General features: G+C 56.2%; 1 protein-coding gene across 1 annotated transcript; it reads right to left on the reverse strand.

Annotated features, from left to right (window-relative positions):
• Positions 1-607: 607 nt before the first annotated feature.
• Positions 608-18,326, reverse strand: PGAP6 (post-GPI attachment to proteins 6). Its single transcript, XM_058816292.1, has 15 exons — positions 18,169-18,326; positions 17,798-17,936; positions 17,576-17,735; positions 14,107-14,284; positions 12,446-12,653; positions 12,234-12,367; positions 11,610-11,875; positions 9,933-10,255; positions 9,155-9,248; positions 8,451-8,574; positions 7,687-7,823; positions 5,715-5,893; positions 4,361-4,507; positions 3,861-3,977; positions 608-3,069 (listed from the first exon to the last, which is right to left on the reverse strand). Exons 1-15 carry the CDS (start codon positions 18,324-18,326, stop codon positions 2,773-2,775), a joined length of 2,661 nt encoding a protein of 886 aa, XP_058672275.1. The 3' UTR covers positions 608-2,772.
• Positions 18,327-19,958: the final 1,632 nt, after the last annotated feature.

Genomic DNA, 19,958 nt, shown 5'->3' on the forward strand with positions numbered 1-19,958 from the left:
GCTGAGGGCCGTCCCGGCTCCTCCCGGCGGGGCCCGAACAGGGACGGAAGCGCTGGAATTCCATCCCAATGGAGTCGGGGGCACGGCTGGAGCCGCGCCAGGGCAGGGTTAGGTTGGATATCAGGGAAAGGTTCTTCCCCCAGAGGTGCTGGCACTGCCCAGGTCCCCAGGGAATGGGCACAGCCCCGAGGCTGCCACAGCTCCAGGAGAGCTTGGGCAATGCTCAGGCACAGGGTGGGGGTGTTGGGGGGGGGTCTGTGCAGGGCTGGGGGCTGCCCTGGGTGATCCTTTAGGGTTCCTTCCCACTCAGGATATCCCGCTATCCCGTGAGGAAGAACCCACGGAGGGAGCAGAGCCCTGGAGCAGCCGAGCAGGGCAGCCCTGGGCCAGCCCACAGCCCTCCTGGACACGGCCTTGGGGCTCCAGGTGACCCTGCCTGGGCAAGGGGTTGCAGGAGATGCACCCCTTCTTCTTCTTCTTCCACCCCTTCTTCTTTTTCCACCCCTTCTTCTTCCACCCCTTCTTCTTCTTCTTCCACCCCTTCTTCTTTTTCCACCCCTTCTTCTTCTTCCAGCCCTGTGGTTGTGTGATTGCAGCCACCACCATCTGCCCGCAAATACCGTCACCTTTATTAAATTATAAAACTGTAAGCTTTAAAATTTACTGTATAAAATAATCACAGGTATTAACAGCAAAGGAAAAAAAAAATTTTTTTTCTTTTTTTTTTTTCCCCAGATGCAGGAATTTGCTCAGATTTTACCCAAAATAATTAACCCTCCCTCCTGCAGGCACCAAGGCCAGGTCAGCAGGGAGGGGGCAAAGCAAAAATGGATGATACATAAAATAAAAATAAAATAAACAATCATGTCAGCGAGATTTCTTGCCTCAAAGCTTCTCCTGCTTCCAGCACAGAAATCCCTGAAGGGAAAGGCCCGATGAGGAATTATTGCTTTCTATGATAACCGGCAATACCCGGCCATGTCAGTGGCATCAGGTCACACTGGTGGCACCTGGGCAGCACCTGAGTCACACCAACAGCACCTGGGTCACACTGGAAGCACTCAGGTCACCTTGGCAGTACGCAGGTGACACCAGTGGCACCCAAGTCACACTGGCAGCAGTCAGGTCACCCTGGTGGCCCCCAGGTCCCACTGGCAGCACCTGGGTCATGCTGGCAGTACCCAGACCAGTCTGGTGGCCCCCAGGTCCCACTGGTGGCCTGGCATGGACGGCATGGCTGTGAGGGAGCAGTGATCCCCTGCCACAGTGCTGGGGCCTCAGCACCGCTGTGCAAACAGAGACAGGGGACAAAAAAAGTGCCTAAAAGTGGTAAAAGTTGGAGGAAGCCCTGAGGGCCCTGTGTCCCCCTTCCCAGCGTGCTGCCCTGGATGGCAGCAGCACAAGGACAGGCAGGGGACATGGGTGGCGGGGGAATGACACTGCTGGGTGTGGACAAGTGTCCCTCACTTGTCCTGAGCCTGCTTAAAAAGGGGGACTTAGCAGAGGAAGGGGAGGCAGAGGGATAAAGTGCACAGCTGAGCTGGGTGCTCTTCAAAGCAGAGAAAGAACCCCGAGGAGGCAAATCCTTCATTAACAGCTCTCTCCTCCCCAAAGCCACCTGAGGAGGGGCTCCAGCAGCACACACCAGGCTGACACAGCTGCAAGGATGGAGTTGAGCCCTTATCTGTAGAAGAAGGATGGGCAAAGACAGCTTCCCTGGTTGCCAAGTTCTGCCCTTGCTTTCTGCATGCCCTGGAGTAAGGCTAAGGTGAGACACGCTGCAAAGGAGACCATGGCCACCCAGGGAGCCCCTGGTGATGCTCCTGGCTGGGCTGGGGCTGCTGAGGCCTCAGAGCCTGCAGCACACCCAGGCTCTGGGGCTCAGCAGGCTGGAGGAGCAGCTCAGGCACCACCCCAAACCACCTGTGCTGCCCCAGAGAGGCCCTGCCCACGCCAAACCTCCCAAAAAAGTAACACAGTGAATCCCTGAACACCATCAGCCTGGCTCCTTCCAGAGCTGAAGTTAAACTCAGACTAAACCCTGCACTGCTGTGGGTGTCACATGCTGCTGCCGCTGTCTCCTGCATGTCCCCACGTGGGGTTTTTCACATTCCTGACAGGTCTGATCCTGAATCCAGGGCCCAAATCCCAGCCTCATCCTTCCCCCACAGAATCAGGGCCAGGTAAGAGCAGCAGCACCTGTTTGAGAGGGAGAGAGGCCCCAGACCCCCAGGGAGATGACAGCCAAGGGCCCAGCACGTGCTGGGATCAGCTCCCTCTCTCCTCCCCATCAGCACCAAGGGCACTCGGCAGCATTTGCTCCCCAGAGCAGAAGAAACTTCTGTTCTTCTCTTGGGTTCAAGTGCTGGCTGCAGGATGGCAGGGGTGTCCCCCATCCTCTGCCAGGACGGGGTGCAGAGAAGAGCCCAGCAGCCAAAGCCTTGGCTCCAGCTCAGTGTGGGCTAAGCCCAAGCCTCGTGGATGCAGCAGCAGGGGAAGAAGGGTTGGCCATCTCCCCCAGGGCTATGGGGAGGTGGGGGACAAGCTATTCCTTGATCTGGAACGACAAAGAGCCTGCCCCTCCCCAGCAGAAAAGCAGAGGTGGCCTCAAACTTGCCTCCACAAGACCAGCCCAGACCATCTTCACCTTTAACCCCAGTCCACGCTGTGCCCTCCTGCCCAGGGGACGAGCCCATGAGAGGAGTGACAACGTGCCAGGGGCAGGAGCAGCCTCCCCATCCCTGCAGCCAGGCCAGGCCAGGCCAGGCCAGGTCAGGTCACAGCATAGAGCTCCTCACGGTCGTTCTGGCAGATCTGATAGCGACACGTGAGCTTCTGGGGCCAGGCCCAGGGCTTCTTATGCTTGTCCCGAGGAGGGAGCAGGAAAGCCACGCTGCAGGCCACCAGCACGTGCCAGATGCTGTGGGTGTAGTAGTAGTTCTCATTGGTTTCCATGAAGGCGTACACGGAGATGGCAATGAAAGCCAAGGTGATCCCTGGGAGGAGGTAGAAAACCCAGCGCTTCCACGACGAGGGGTAGCAGTGCCTGCGCTTTGCTCCGTGGTGAACCTGGGGGGTCAGAATACAATCTGGGGGTTCAGCAGCCCAGCAGAGGTGGGGAAGGGGGGGAAACAGACCCCAGAGCATCTGCCAGCCTCCCAGGGTGTGGTGTTATATTTTATTTTTATGATATGCTCTCTCTCACCCCTGGAAAATGTAGGGTTTATTCCAAGCCTTGAAATACCATATATCTGCAATCCCATTGGCCCAAATCTTATTCTGCACCTGCTTTGAATCTCCCTGTTAGGCTGTGGGGGCCCTTTTCTCCCTAGGCTCTTCCTCTCTCCCCTTCTCCCTCAGGAACCATGCTGCTCCTGGGGGTGGGACCCCAATAAACCCTCACCTAATCAGCACCCTCAGAAGCTGTGCGGAGTCTCCTTGCCTGCCTGCTGCTACCAGTGAACACACAGCTTGGGGGCCCCCAGGGACCCCCCCTAAATGAACTGCTACACCAGGGTGCTTGTTATCCCTGAGGAATTTGCCCCCCCCGCTGCCTGGGCCCATCTCTCTCTGCAAAAGCCCCCCAAGAACCCACCAGAGCCCAGCACAGCTCCTGCCCAGGGCCAAGCCACAGCCAGTGTTTTGGGACAGCACTGCAGCTCCAGGTGTGAGACCCAGAACCAGGGGTTTCTCAGCTACTGCAGGGCTGGAGGGTAAATCCCTTGCCCTGCTCCCTCCACCTGGATGTTTCAGGGTTCCAAGCCATGCCTGGATGGGCTGGAGCCTTGGGTCTGCTCCACCACCACCATTCCCCACGGGGAGCAAAGGGCAGCAGGTCCTGCCTGGCTGCCCTCACTTACCCAGGCTGTAACCATGATGAGGAGGGCGAAGAGGCAGGGACCCATCATGTTCCACACCCCTCTGCGGTCCAGCTGCAGGGACATGGCAATTAACAGGGTCCCCAGGACGAAAAGGACCTGGAAAAGAGACACCACCACTACTGGCAAGAACTCTGTTGAGAGAGCACAGCCAGATGTGCCAGAGGCAAGGAGAACCTCTTCTTCTGGCTTCCAAGCTCTGCATCCACACAAGAGTCAGGAAAAACACTTCAAGAAGGAGAAACCACAGAAGCCACAAACCTTTACCCCAAATCTCAGGGGAAACTTTCAGGCCCAGCCCCTGCAAGCACGCAGGCTCACAAGCCAAAGTGCTGGGACAAAACAAGCCAGGGTGGCAGTGGGTGACAAACAGGCTTTGTCACCCAGCTGTGTCATTAAAAACAGAGGTGAGAGGGCTCAGTGTGGTCACTTGTGGCTTGGCTGGGGTCTGGCAGGGCCGTGTGGGGACACCTGGCACTCACGTATTTCAGGATCTTCTTGAGGCGGGCCATGCAGAGGATGGTGACCCAGATGGACACCACGGAGCCCAGGAAGTCGCAGTACTGCAGGGTGTCATAGTCCATGATGCACAGCACGGCCACGCCCGGCTGGTCGCACGCGTGGTAGAACTGCGCCCAAAGGGGACAAAAGCAAAGGTGAGCACAGAGCCAACAGCACCACAGGGCTCTCTGGGAAGGGGAGGCAGGAGAGGGCTCAGCCCACAGGCAGGATCCCTCCTGCAGTGGCTCCTGGAAGCTCCACCAAACCACTGTGGCATTGGGGAAAGAGGGTGAGAGCAGGCACCCTGCAGCTCTGACAGGCAGCACACAGAGCTGGGGCAGGGCCAGAGGGGGAATGTCACACACATCTTTTATGAAAAATCCTTTCCTTAGGATTTTTTCTCCTGAGAAGCTGAGAGGCCTCAGGAACAAAATGTAAACAATGATTATCTGCCGCTGTGGGATGCAACAGGTGCATCTGTGATTGGTCTCATGTGGTTGTTTCTAATTAACACCAATCACAGTCAGCTGGCTTGGACTCTGTCCGAGACACAAGCCTTTGTTATCATTCTTTTTCTATTCTTAGCTAGCCTTCTGATTAAATCCTTTCTTCTATTCTTTTAGTATAGTTTTAATGTAATATATATCATAAAATAATAAATCAAGCCTTCTGAAACATGGAGTCAGATCCTCATCTCTCCCCTCATCCTCAGATCCCTGTGAACACTGTCACAGAGGGACAGCTGACAAGGGGACTGAAGCACCTCCTCTGAGAAGACAGGCTGAGAGAACTGGGGCTGTTCAGCCTGGAGAGGAGAAGGTTGCATGGAGAACTCACAGCATCTGAAGGGGGCTACAGGGAAGCTGGAGAGGGATCCTTCTCAGGAACTGGAGTGATGGGACAAGGACTAAAAAAATTGAAAGAGGGGAAATTTAGGTTGGATTTAGGGAGAAATTTTTTATTGTGAGCATGGTGAGACACTGAAAAAGGTTTCCCATGGAGGTTTTTGATGCTCCTGGAAGTATTCAAAGCCAGGTTGGACAAGGCCATGGATAACCAAGTCTAGTGGGAGTGTCCCTGTCCATGGAACCAGGTGATTTTTAAGGTCCATTCCAACCCCTTAATATTCTTGGATACTACAAGAATATTAAGGGTTGGAATGGACATTAACATTTAACATTCTTAGATACTACAATGTGCCCACGGAGGTGCTTGTCCAATGATCCCAGGACCTCTCCGTGGAGCTCAGGGATGGGCTGCTCCACCAAGGACTCCATTCTGGCACAGCATTCCCAGAGCTCAGGGGGAGGTGAGGGGACTCAGGGCAGTCCCTACCGTGGAGAAGAACATGGTGTAGGTGTAGACAGAGGCCTCCACCAGGTAGAAGCGATAGACAGCGACCACAATGGCGGGCAGGAACATGAGGTTGCTCAGGGTGAGCAGCAGCGTGGCCAGGTTCTGTGTGCCCACGGTCTGGGCCTTGCTGTCATCTGTGCAGCTCCAGCCGCCCCAGCCTGCGGACAGAGAGGCTGCTGTGGATCTCCAAGGCCCTGCCTTGTCCTCCCACAGCAACCAGCACGAGCTGGGGTGCCTGAGAAAGAGCAATCCCACACCCAGACATCCGTGAGCCACTTCTGCATCAGCCTCTCGTGCTCCTGCTCTCAGGGTGTCTCATTACTCTGCTGTGGGGAGCTGGGGAAGCCCAGCAGAGCCCTGTGGCCGCCCTGAGGACATTCCCCAGGTGGTCCCCATGTAGCAGAGGCCATCCTACATCCACACTGGTGCTTTCCATCCCTGCAGTAACTCAACACATGTGCTGCTTGCTGGTGGAGCATCAAGCACTCAAGGTTCAGATGCTTCATGTGATGGTATAAGTTGGGTGCAAGATCCCTGAGGAAGCCACTGGGCTCCTCTCCTACCAGCTGTCATAGCAGGGCAGACCCAAAGCCAGGTCAAGGTGCTCTGGACCTTCCCCAGCTGATTTTTGAAGATCTCCAAGGATGGAGACCTGGAACCTGTGCAAAAACAAACAGCTCTGAAGGGGAGAAAAATGTGTCTTCTTCAATTTAAGTGACAATTTCCTGCTGCAGCCAATGTCTGTGGCCTCTTGCCCTTTCCCTGTGCTCACCCTGCTGGCTCCAGGGTCCCTGTAACCTCTGGGCAGCACAAAGTGTGACTGGTCCCACTGCAGCTCCTCTTCCACTGGCTAAACAAACTCACTGCCTCAGCCCATGGTGACATCCAGGGCTGCACAGGAGTGAAAATTTCCTAAAGGACAGTGCCTGACACAACACAAAATTCTCACCCCTGACTGGATATCAAGGACTGAACTGAGGCAATCTCTAAGAACACAAATCTGCCTCTTCTTTTTTAAAATTATTTAAATTATTTTAATTAAATATTGGATGTCCATGCTCTCCTTTTGAAGAAAGGAGGTCAGCCACAGGGCAGCTGGGGTATGTGCAGGCACTCCATGGTCAAGAAGCAGAGTTAACAGTGGCATCCATCCCATTCCAGAGTGATTGGAAGCCACAGCAGCAGCTCTGCCCCGAGTGCTGGCTCTGGGCCGGGCAGAGCCCAGGGAACCTACTCTCTCTGCTTTATTTCTGGGTCATCAGTGTGCAGATGGGGCACTTTGCTCGGGGTGATTCAGCAGAAAGCTGTCCTCAGCCTGATCCTCCAGTTCCCTTAGGGTGCTCTGTGCTTCCCAGAACCTGGCAGCCCTCAGGGAAATCGGGATGCTGCCCTCCATCTCCCTGCTCACCCATCAGCAGCACTGCAGCAGGGAGGTCCTGGCTCAGGCCCAGAGCAGCAGGGAACCACATTCTGCCTTGTCCTTCTGCTGAGAACAGGTGCACAGACCCACCCAAGCACAGCAGAGCTCTCCTTCCCTCCACCACAGACTTCCCAGGCCATTAAGATAATGAGGAGCTGCCACAGATATTCCTCCTCCAGGGGCACCTCTGAGTCTCAGGCTCTTGGCAGGAGACACAGGGACTGCATCTCATCACATCCCGTACCAGGAGCCCACACAGCAAACCCTGACGGGCACAGGCACTGGCACAGGCATTTCAGGCATCCTGATCTCTCTGGAGATGCTCACCAGCACTGCTCCAAGCCCTGGGGGGCTCCAAGCTGTCCTCATCCCATTCCCCATCACCCCTGGGCGCTTCCCAGACCCTTCCTTCCCCGGGCACCGTGACACTGCCACCCAGAGCAGACCCCAGGCTCCCCCCCCCAGCCCCACGCCCTGACCTGTGCTGTGCCCGCGGGGAGGGTGGCAGAGCTTCCCAGGGGGGGCACTCACCGGCCTTGCAGCTGCAGCCGGCGTAGAGGAAGCCGTGCCTGCGCAGGAGGCTGCACTGCCCGTAGGGGCCGCAGTCGTTGAAGCAGGGGGTGAGGTAGGCGAACACCGACACTCTGCCTTCAGCACCGGCACAGCCCCTGCAAGGACAGCATGTCCCCTTGCTGCCACAGCCCTGGGGACAGTCCCCTCCCTGCTCCCCATGGCCAGGCCGTGCTCCTGCCTGGTATTCAGGGATCTGCTCCATTCCTGAGAGAGCCAGGAGCAGAGCCTGCCCCTCGCCCCCTGGGCTGCCAAACTGATGTGCAGGGGGGTGGCAGCTGTCCCCAGACCCCATGGCAGTGCCCATGACTGTCCTCAGGACCAGTGTCACCAGTGCTGTTTTGCATCATGCACTTGGCATGGTTTCCTGTGTAAGGAAACCTTACACAGGAGACCAGCAGGAAGGTAAACTGCAGGAATTCTGCACCTTAGGGACCTCCCAGGAGGGCAACAGCAGCGATTATTTCCCAATTTATCACCTCTGAATGCACCTGGGGAAGGAGAAGCTCCCCTAGGAGGCTCTGCCATCTGCAGTCTGTGTGAGCTGTGCCAGCTCAGCATCAAATGAGCTGCAGGGTGCTCACAAGGATGCAGGGCCACCAACTCCCTGCCCTCTGCAGCCAGAGGGCAATGCCAGCAGCTGAGAGGAGCCCACAGACCGGTCAGGGGGTCAGGTTTGCTCACACAAGGGCAGTGGGAGGTAGTGAGGTGACATCCAGACTCACCCCTGTGCCCTGGGGCAGAGGAGCTGCAGGGACAGGAACCAGTCATCGGTCTGTGGGTACAGGACAATCAGCGTGGCTTCTGCAGAGGACGTGCTCACACTCAGAGGGTAGCCCTGGGAGAAAGCTGAGAAAAGGAGGGTGCTGTGATGTGCCAGGGCCTGGGGAGAAGGGCCCACAGCAATCCCAGGCTGACTGACCACACAGGAATCAGCTGCCTCCTGTGGCTCTTTGCTCCCATGCTCAGGAGGCACCAGGGGCATGGAGAGCACTCCGGCTCTCAAGACTCTTTTTCTTGAGATCTCAGTTTTTTATCTCATCTCATCCCAGTTCCTGGAACATATCTGGGCAGCACAGGGCACCTGGAACAGCCTGTTGTCTTGGCTGGTCCTCCATGCACAGCTTAGCTTCTTTGCACACCAGCAATACCTTCACCATCCCCAAACCTCCTGCCAACAAGGCTGGAAGAGCCCCAGCTGGTAACCAGACCCTCTTTTGGTGGAGGCTATCTCATGGTGCCAATTCTACCACCTGCACCCCAGCACCCTGGGAATGTGCCAGCACAAAGACCCCATGAGGGTTTGTGCAAAAATTGGATTCTTTGGGACACACCATGAAGTCCTGAGTCAGTTAACAGCCTGCCAGGTCGAAAAGCAGAGCCTGGGATGACACAGCTGAGCTGGTGGCAGTGCCAGCATGTCTCCTACCTGTGCTGCAGTTCTGTGTGGCGTTGAGGGACAGCACTGGAGAAGCAGCACTCACACAGGCTGCCACGGTGGCATTGGCCAGGCTCACAGATGTCTGCAAACAGAGCAGTGCCCACGTTAGCGTGCCCCAGTGCCATCCCCCTGCAGCATCCCTTTCCCACAGTGCCCAGGGACAATAAATCCTTCAGGCCAAGTCACCCATCAATCCAGAAGGTTTCTGTTTCACTGGACCTTGTGCTGCCATTGTGTTGTGTGATGGCTGAGAGGCAAGAGACCCTCGTGGGGACCCTGCCCCAAAGCTGGGACACCCACTCATCATTTCAGCACCAGCACAGGGGAGACACAAGTCAGAGTCTGCAGAACACCAGGGCTGAGCCCTGGGCCAGCCCTCAAGAAATTTAATGGAATTTCAGAGGCCTGATTTTGGTGGTGGTGGTGGTGGTGTGGTGTGGTGTCACTGAAGGAGCCTGGGGATCAGTGACTTGGACAGGAACATGCCTGGGTTCCCCTGCCCAGCCTCCTCTCCTGGTGGCAAGGTGCCAGGCTCCCATGGAGAGGATGGCACTGCAGCTGCTTTCCATTTTGTCTCCTCTGCGTCACTGCCACCACACACCACAGGCTGTGCCATTGGAATCGGAGCTGGCAGGTGGGACATGCTGCCAGCAGCTAAAAAAGGCTGGGAGTACTTTGTAACAACAACAAGAGAAACAGTCCCACCTTGCCTACAAGCCCTGGAGCCCTGCCAAGGGGACACAATGCCCTTTGTCCCCCTGCTCACCTTGTTGAGCAGCAGACTGACCACGAGGGATCCCCCGCTGTCCATGCCTGTGTTGAGGTTGAGCAGGAGCAGGGTGGGGGCCAGGGAGCTCACGGGCACGCTGGGGCCGTTCAGCAGCCGGTAGCGCACGGACACCACGTCCAGGTCCTCCCTGACCACGGGCTGGCTCTGCAGGCACGAGCTGCTGCGCTGCCCCGACGTGTTCTGGGGAGCCCCTGCTGCAGCCCCAGCAGAGCTGCCTGCTGCTCCCGGCCTGGCACCAGCCTGGCTCTGGTTCAGGCTGATGAAGTTAAGGAAGGAGCTGCTGCTTCCTGGTCTGCAAACTAGAGAGAAAAAGGAGGGGAATCAGCACAGCCAGGTCTAGCACCTCACCCAGCAGATCCAGTGCTCCAAGGGGCAGCACAAACCACGGGTTTTCAGGTGGCTCATGCCCTGCACAAACTGCAGGTTTCAGTTGATTCATGCCCTACACAAGCTGCAGATTTCAGGTGATTCATGCCCTGCACAAACTGTGGATTTCAGGTGATTCATGCCCTACACAAGCTGCAGATTTCAGGTGATTCATGCCCTGCACAAACCAGGCGGTTTCAGGAGGTTCATGCCCTGCACAAACTGGGGGGTTTCAGGTGGCTGATGCCCTGCATGAACTGTCCCTGAGGTGCCTGAACCTGTCCCTGAGGTGCCATCTTTGCAGGAGGAGCCCCCACAAGCTGGGACACTGCAGTGGTACAGTGGGTGGAAGCACTCTGGAGCTGCAGGGAAAGGGGAACAGAAGAAGGGATAACAGAGCACCATGAAGGCGCCCAGGGAGTGCTCACTCACCACAGCAGAGCTCAGCACTCAGCTGTCCCACAGGCTGCACAAAACTCTCTCCCATCTCCCCATTTGTGAGCAAACAAAGCTGAGCAGGAGGGAGAAGCCGGCCCAGTGGAGCTCTGGGCACACTGTGGCAGATGGAGCTGCATGGGACACTTGGAGTTCCACTGCTGGAGACTGTCCATTGCTCCCACAGACTCCAGTGCTACCTTCTAATAACTCCTCTGCTGCCAGTGCCAGGTCTTCCAGCACACAGGATGAGGCTCTGCTTTGAAGAGGAGGTGGCAGAAGCCCCAGCAGAAGAAAACTTCAAAAATGTACCTAATTGGTGAGCTTCCAGCAGTCAAACAGGGATTATGGTCATGTAATAGCTGCAAACGTGCCTATGACAGCCACAAGGACCTTGTGACCACCTGAGCCACATGGTGTCACTGGAAATGGTGACACCCCCTTACAACAGCTCCAGACACTTCCCCAAGTCAACCCCAAGGTGGTTTCCTGCCCGTAGCCTGCTCTTGGCCAATTCGCAGTCAATACAGCCTTAGTCTGGTGTACCACAGAAAAATATTTTCCCCACCAAATTTTAAGCCAGCCACTGCTTTCCAAACAACCTTTAGGACAATAATACTGAACTTTTCAGGTGTTTCCAAACAGGCACCTCTAGCAAATGCCTCTCTGGGGTGAACACCAGAGTTTTCAATTTTATCCCCAAAGCAAAAACTATGCTGTCCAAGAGGAGGCAACGAGCATGATGGGGAGCATAGGCCACCACAGCCAGGCACCCAAACACCCAAGGGGGACACAGCACACACAGAGCTCCCTCTGGTCCTTCTCGTATGGCTAAAGAACATGGAATCCCACCTGTGAAAGTAGTCAGCATCTCCACCGACACGCTGGCGTTGGCAGTGCCCAGACTCTCCACCATGATCTGCAGCCACTTCTCCCAGGGGGGCGACTCCAGGGCCAGGCTGCAGTTGGTGCTCCCCGTGCAGGTGAGGCTCCTCTGGAAGGACTGGGGCAGGGTGATGGAGCCCAGCAGCACCCTCACAGTGCAGGCTCTCTGCTCGCTGGTGACGCAGCTGCTCAGCTGGAACCGCATCGCCGCCGCGTGCTTGGGAACGAAGACCCTGCAGGGGAGGGAGCAGCAGTTTGCAGGGCTTGTACTCAACACAAGCCAGGTCCCCAGGGCTTTGTGACAACAGCTAGACTGCCCTGCTTGGTGCTGTGAAAATCCTTCCCAAGGCAAACATCTGGAAGAACTAAAACTCCTGCAGTAGAATCTGTGACCACCTGGGAGGAGCTGGAGAAAGGTGCTCGTGTGCTCCCCGTGCAGACCCTAGCACTGCTGCAGGGAGCTCAGCAACAGGCTCACAGACCCCCCAGCTCCAGCCCCACGTGGGAACAACTCTGCCTTCCCCTCAGCAGCTCGTGTGGGGAATCCCACCCTGCCATGCCCTCAGTTGCCCACCCGCTGCTCCCACTCACTTGACATGCAGTGGCTTAGCAGGCGAGACAACGGTGTGAGGCATGGGCACACCAGGCTCCAGGACAGGCATATCAGTGAGTCTGAGCACAAACATATCTGCCTGGAACATATAGGGGCATGGAGTGGAGAAGCCCTGCAGGAGGGGAGAGCACAGGGGTCAGCTGTGGTTGTGATGAGACACGAGGGGCAGGGCACTGGGCAGGAGCCCCACCTTGACCTCGATCCTGCCCGCGGCCTGGGGCAGGTGGGCGGCGATGAACCAGTCCCCAGCAGCAGGGGTGGTGACGTTGACAAAGGTGGTGTTCTGCACAGCACTGCTCAGGGTGATGCTGATGTTGTAGGAGGGACGGACGGTGGCGTTGGCAGGGAAGCGGGTGCCCAAAGGGTTAATGACGGGAGGGGCTCCGTGCCGAAAGTGCCTGAGAGACAAACAGGGCAAGATCAACTGGGACACAAACTGGCCTGGGACTGGAAAGGGTGCAGGCTGGAAAACCCCACATTTTCAAGTGGAGTCATCATTTTCATCTGGGGAGGATTGGCTTCTATTAGCTTATCTGGGATTTATTTAGAGATTGGTTTAACTTGGCAGCTTATTAAGATTTACACGGTTCCGTCAAGCCTGGGAGCAAATTTCCAACACTTGCTAAGGCTAAGCCCCACCTACAGAATTCTGCTTTAAAACCATCAGCAAATTCCCCATATAGGGAAAATCATCTACAAAGAACTTTAATTTTCTAGCTAAGATCTGCATCTTGCCATTTCCTCTTTTAAGGAAGGCAAACACAGACTAAAAACACACTTTCCAAGGAAGGCCCCTATTACAGACTTCAGTACAGCAGCACTTCTGCTTTCTAGATAAGCCCAGCATTTGAAGTAGCAGGAACACACACAGCTGAGGAACGTGGGAGATATTTACCCAGTCAATTTGGCATTTAATTTGATTGCTTTTGGACTGCACTGCAACAGGTCCAGCAAGCAGACATGACAGGTGATATGTTATTACTCCTTGGAGCTTATCTGGGTTAGCCATCGTTTCTTGGATTATTGTTTAGCTGCTGCCTTGTCCCTCACGTCCCCAGGCTGCTGGAAATCTTTCTGGGCAGCAGAAAGCAGGCAGATCATCTGTGCCAGGCTGCTCAGGAGCAACTAAGAGTGCCAGTCTCCCCAGGACAGACCAGGGAGGCACAAGCCAAGCAGCTTCAGTCACTCCCAGATCTCTGTGCAATGGGTGCCACAGACCCGTGTGACTCAATGGGCACAGCTTGCTGAGGAAGCTCGGTGTCCTCCAAAGATAAAGCTCAAAATCTGCCAAGTTTTGGACTTCAAATCTTTCAACAAGTCAAGCACTGTTTTAAAAGCAGCATTTCTCTCACTGACATTAAGTTTGCAATCTCCTCATGCTCCTGTATCACACGACACCACATTCCTCTCCTATCTCTGCTCCATGCTCGGCCGCGCCCCTCACAAAGGGCTCCCAAATCTCCTCAGTGTTTCTGCACTGGGCAGTTTGCCCATCTCCAGCCACTCTGGGTCTGCTCAAGTCCCTTGTAGCCCTGCCACATTGTTTGGCACCATGTGCAGGGTCTGCCAGGCCAGGAACAGCTCTGAGCAGCACACCTGCCTCATTGTGCAGCTCTCTAATGTCCTAAGGGCTCTCTTGGGCAGCACAGCTGACAGGCAGCCCCAGAGCCGCTGGTAACATGAACACCACACACTCCTACAGGTTTAAACACAGACTCACTGCTGCTGCATGAAGAAACCACATGAGGAACTGCCCAGCCTCCACAACCAGCCCCACCATGAGTGACCAGGACGAAGGGACAAAGAAGCCCACAGGACAAGCCCTGGCACAGGGACGCAGGACATACATACACAGTGATCTCCATGCTGGTGCACTCAGGGCCCTTTCCCCGGGATGCCTGCAGGAGCCAGCGCAGCAGCACGGTGTCCTCGGGCACGTGGAAGTGGAAGAGCTTGGCGTTGCCATACCAGCTGTAGAAGGAGAGCTTCTGTGCACTCTGAGAGAAGTACTCGGACACATACAGGGAGTCTGCGAGGGAGAGAGCGCAGCAGTTGGTGGGGGAGCTGCTGGGGGCAGCCTGCAGGGCTTTACCCACCCACAGAAGCTCACAGGAGGTTTAATGTTTCTTGGAACAGTGCACTCTGTGTCCCTGATTTCTCATTCCGGTCCCATTAGATACGTGGTGATCCGTGCACCTCCAGCCAGAACCACCCACGTGCCTACTATGAAACCATCACCCTGAACCAGAGAGCACTAACAGATGCCTAAACCTCTGAGAAACGTGCCCTGAAGATAAGAGATCACCAGAGACACCAAGGGGGAGGAATAGGTCAGGAGGAAAGGCTGATGGCAGGAGGAAAGGTGATGGAACAGGCAGCAGGAGCCCTGGGCACAGCACAGAGCAGATGGGTGCAGGCAGCACGAGGTGCCCTCTGCCCCTGCAGCAGCTCATGGTGCCAAGAGCTGTGCCCTTGTCTCCTGCTAACACATGGGCTGATGTTTTACATGGGCAGAGAGTGAAAGGATGGGGGATGATTTTAAACTAAAGGAGGGGAGATTGAGATTGGATGATAGGAGGGAATTCTTCCCTGTGAGGGTGAGTAGGCACAGGTTGCCCAGAAAAGCTGTGGCTGCCCCATCCATGGAAGTGTCCAAGGCCAGGCTGGATGGAGCTCAGAGCAGCCTGGTCTGGTGGAAGGTGTGTCCCTGCCCATGTAAATGTCCCTTCCACCCCAAAGGATTCTGTGGTTATCCATTAACCCAGCTCAGGACACAAGGTGTTGCCTTCCTGTGACACACAACACAATGCAAATTCATGTGCTGCAAGTGTAACTCTTTCAGACATACCTTCTAAAGCCTGGTGATTTTCCTAGCTAGAGGAAAGGCTGCTGGGACAGTGAGAGCAGCCCCAGGGCAGGATGAAAGGGGACAACAAGAGGACAACAGCTACTCAGCCCAAGTGCCATCAGGATGAACCAGATCGTCCATCCCTCTGCCCAGCCACACACCTACAGATCACCCCCAGAGAAATCCACATTACCAAACCAGCCAGACTGCAGCTCAGGGCTGGGAAAGAAGCATCACACCAGCTGAGAAAGGGTAAACTGCACAGAGACAGCGGGACCAAGGCCATCCAAAACCAAGGTTTGTAACACTCAGCAAGAGGGCAGAAGGTTATGTCTTCATGTGTCTGTGGAGATGATGGAGCATCTTCTTGATGCTTCTTTCCTACTTTGGAATCCCCAGAGTGGGGAGAAGCTGTGGCACCTTTCAGAGGCAGATTCCACATTTATATCATAGAATAGCAGTGAGGGTGAGTTAACTTGGCCTTCCCTCAAAGCTGCACAGGGTCGTGCTACAAACACAGAGCTGTGTTATACACAACTGTAGAAGAAAGACAGCAAAGAAAGAGGAAAACAATCCTTGGGCAGGAGCAGATCCTTGGGACACAGTTCCTGCCGGGAGGAATCTAATCCCAGCAGGAATTACAATTCATTCATGCCCCAAAGGAGGACGCTGCACCCACGGCGGGGCCGGGAGACAGGAACGGTAATCATGGCTTAAACTCCTTGGCAATTTCCCAAGGCAGAGCCTGCGGGCATCCTGCGAGCCCAGGGAAAGGAGGAGACAGGAAAGCCAGAAATTCCAGCCACACGAGGCAGCTGGAGGATCTGCTCCGGGAGGAAGAGCGTGGCTCTGACCTTGCCGCAGGGGCTGCCCCGGGGGACAGAGCTGGCAGCACCTCCATGCACAGAGCCAGGAAAGGCCACAGGGAAAAGTGAGCCTTGAGCAGGGCAGCCAAGAGAGCACAGCCCCTGGGCAGAGCTGGGGTCACACTGCTCTCCAGCCAGCAAGGAGCAGACACCACAAAAGGGGCTTTTCAAACCAAATCTGCCTGGCTGAAACGCCAGCACAGTGCGTGGGTACTGCGGACAAGAGCTGGCTGTGATCCCTGTGAGCCCAGGGACATTTCCCTCACTGGGGCTATGGAAAGGAGCAGGCTTTCATCAGTGTGTCTGTACCCTCAGCACACTCCACACACTCTTGGCACACTTGTTTCTGGCAGCCCATGGGGACATTTGGGCACAAGAGGAGGGCAGGCAGGGACACAAAGTGTGATTAGAGCTGGGAGAGCCTCAATCCTTCTCCACACAAAAGGTTGTCCCATCAGACAACCTCCTACCTGCCCCAAGCCCACCAGCTGTCAGCCACGGCCACCACCCATCCTGCACATCCTCACCAAGCCAAAGCTGCCTTTGTGTGGGTTTGGGGGAGGACAGGGCAGGCCAACTGCAAAATTAAAACCTCCAGCAATCAGCATGCTCTTTATTAAGGACTGGTCGATTACGTGGAGCGAGCTCAGGAGCATTACCAGGTCAGAGCAGGCAGCCCTGCCCTGCCCATGTACTGCCTGTCACCAGGTGAGCACCAGCTGGGGCTGTGGGCAAAGTCCACTGACAAACAGCTGCTTGTGGTGACAAGGGCTGAGCCCCTGCTCACAGCCTGTGCTGGGCACCCGGAGCCTGGTATGTGCCTTCCTCCACCCAGGGTGACAAGGAAATACCACAGATAAGCGGGACATCAGCACAGGAAAGCCTGAAAGACAGGTCTCTGCAGCCCAGTGTGTGCTCTGGCAGCCCAGTGTGTGCTCTGGCAGCCCATTTGCATCAAGAGAGAGCTCTCTGGCATGTGCTGTGCTCTCTTTGTGTCCATCCCCGTCTATTCAGTCTGCTGGATGCCAGCGTGGCAACACCTGGAAAGTCCCACTTGACAGTTCCATGATGTGAAACAAGCTTTAAACTGAGCAAGAGACCCTTCCAGTGGATGCTGTTTCCCATCCTCTTCCATACAGATCTCCCATAAGCAGATTTCAAAGGTACTGTGCAAAAACCAGAGGTGTTTTAAGACAAGGAACAGAACGTGGTAGAATCCCCAATGCACAGAGGAGACACATTATTTCAATTTCAGAGTAAAGAGTCACCTGCCACAGCTTGGGTTTGTTTGTCTAAAGATGATCTCATGGTAGTTTTAGGACATAATGCCTTGACTGTGGGTTTCACAGGCGTCCCATCAAAGGGATGGAGCCCTAATTTCAAAGCAGACACCGTCTAGAGCTACAGAGTTGATGAGCCTGACTCCAGAAAGACTGGGCTACGTTGCAGGATGTTTTCCCATTTACAATGTAACAGCAATCCCGTTCCTTTATCCCGGCTCTAAAATCCACCTGCAAATGTTGCAGAGCAAGAGCCCCCTCGCTCCCCGGGGAAGCAGATGATCTCGGCCAGCTCCCAGCCGAATCCCCACGGAGCTTTTCCCTACAGAGCCATTCCCACAGGCGGCGGGACGGCGCCGGGACAGAGCCGGCCCCACACCTGAGGCGCAGGGAGCTCTCCAGGCTGGAACCCAGCGAGCAGGATGCCAGAGCAGGGTGGGCCTGGGGCACGGGGCCACGTCCCCGCGGCTGCCGGAGCCTCACGCTCTGCGGACCGTGAGAAAGCGATAAGCACCATCACAGGACAGCCACGGGCACAGCGAGCCCACCTCCGAGCAGGTGAACAACCTCAGCTCCCCGAACATCTCCACCCCACAGCAGCTCAATCCCCGCGTACCCCCAGACCCACCGCTGTCCCAAAAGCCCCGCTCCCATCCATCCGTCCGCATGCACTGGAAGTAAAGTAACCTGAAAACAAGGCAAACCCAAGGAGAACAAGCGCTGCGAACACAGCAGAGCCCTCTGCGAGTGGCCTGACCTGCCGCTGCTCCGCAGGGCCGGCACAGGCGCTGCTCCCCGGGGATGCTCCGGAGCCCCCGGCTCCCTCGGGAGAGCACGAACCGCCCCAAAGCCACCGCACATCCCCCCCGGCAGCAGCTGCGACACCCGGGGCAGCTCCCGGGGCTCCCCTCGACATCACCCTCCGCTGTCCCAGCGCCGCTCTGCCCCCCGAGACCCCGCGGATCGCCGCTCTCCGCCCCGCCGGGACTCACCGGGGCCGGCGCGGCCGGCGGGCAGCGCCAGGAGCTGCAGCAGCAGCAGCAGCGGCGGCAGGGGCGGCCCGGCTGCCCCGGCCATGGCCGCCCGCCCGCCCGCCGCTGCCCCGGCCCCGCCGCCCGCCCGCCCCCCCGCAGCGCCGCCGCCGCCGCCGCCGCCGCTTCCGCCGCCCGCCCCGGCCCGCCCCGGGCCCGCCCCCCGCCGCACCGGAGCGACGGAGCGGGGCTGGGCTGGGCTGAGCTGGGCTGGGCTGCCCGCGGGGCCGCCGCTGCTGCCGGGGCCGCCCGCACCGCCCCGTTCCGCCCCGCTCCGCCCCGCTCCGCTCCGTTCCATCCTGCGAGCCCCGGGATGCGCCCGGCCGGTCGCAGCATCCCGGGCACGGCGCCGGTGCCGCTCCCGGCTGTGCTGCTCAGCGCCGGGGAGGCCGGGGAAGGCGGTAGTTGGGCACTTGGAGATCAGTTGGAGCTGGAATCACAAACATGCACATGGCTCGGTGATAACCGGACAGCCCCCACCGTGCCCCCGCTCAGACGGGAATCACGGAGGAGGCTCAGCCCTGCAGCTGATGGGTGATTTAATGTTCGTTCCGGAAAAGTCCATTGCCTTCTCTGCTCTCACGGATCTGCCATGCTCACAGCACTCACGGGAGATGTGGCTTTCATAGGCACGGTCAAGTCATTCTCTGATTTTCCAGCTGATTTCAGAAGAGACAAGGATTTTCCTTTACCTGTATTTTCCTTGGGATACCTCTGATGTATTCCCAGCAGAAATAATGCAGCCTGGGACAGTCTCTGAGTCCTTGCTCAGGCAAAAATCCCACCGCTCCCTTATGAGTCAAGTCCTCCTTAGCTGAGGACTTCAGACCTGTTTCCAGTCAACCACAAGCTCCCTGGAGGTAGAGTTTCTACTTCTGGAGCTCAAAGTCTTTGCTGCTTGCTATCACAAGACTTTACTCTTTGTAATAAATTCTTGGGATGTGGGAAGGAAGTCCCCTGGGGAAGTGCCTGTCATTTTCCAGGAGCTCTGACATCACCAAAATCCCAGTCAGAGCAGGCTGTGTGCTCAAAGCTGGCAATGTCCTCACCTGATTTAGGAGAAGACTTCCCTGAAGTCAGCCCACAAGCTGAGCACATACAGCTCAAGGGATGGGAAAAGACAATTCTGCTAATTTCCAGCTTCAATTTGCTCACTGCTTGTTCATTTCCCCTTGCCCCTGTGTGATACTATCCTTGAATTTTCAGAGCTCTCCTTCTAACTGGAAAACAAATAAACCCTTCTGTCCCCATTCTACATTAATTTAGCCTTCAACTCCACTTTTAAAGATATCAGCTCATCTCCAATCAGTCCTTATGAATTACTTTCTTGAAATGCCATTTCTAGTTATTTTCCTCTTAAAAGAGAGAAAAAAAAAGTCAAAGACCTGAGCATAAATTAAGCTTATCTAACACAATGCAGAGCCAGATCCAGAATGTGCTACAATATCCATTTTTTTTCACAGCTTGGGTCCCTTGGAGTTGCTTGTTCCCAAGAGAAGCATTCCAGTGTTCCCTGTAACTGTGTGGATGGATGCTGGGATGGATGCCACCTCCGGAGTGACAGCTGCTCCAAACACATGGAGACATGCAAATGTTGTCATTGGCTCAGGGACTGTCTGGGCTGCTCCTTTTCCCTTTGCAGCCTTGCAGCCTCAAAGGGGTGAGTTTGGGCCAGGGA

Source organism: Ammospiza caudacuta, chromosome 17 (assembly GCF_027887145.1).
Source record: "Ammospiza caudacuta isolate bAmmCau1 chromosome 17, bAmmCau1.pri, whole genome shotgun sequence".
NCBI classification, from domain to species: Eukaryota; Metazoa; Chordata; class Aves; order Passeriformes; family Passerellidae; genus Ammospiza; species Ammospiza caudacuta.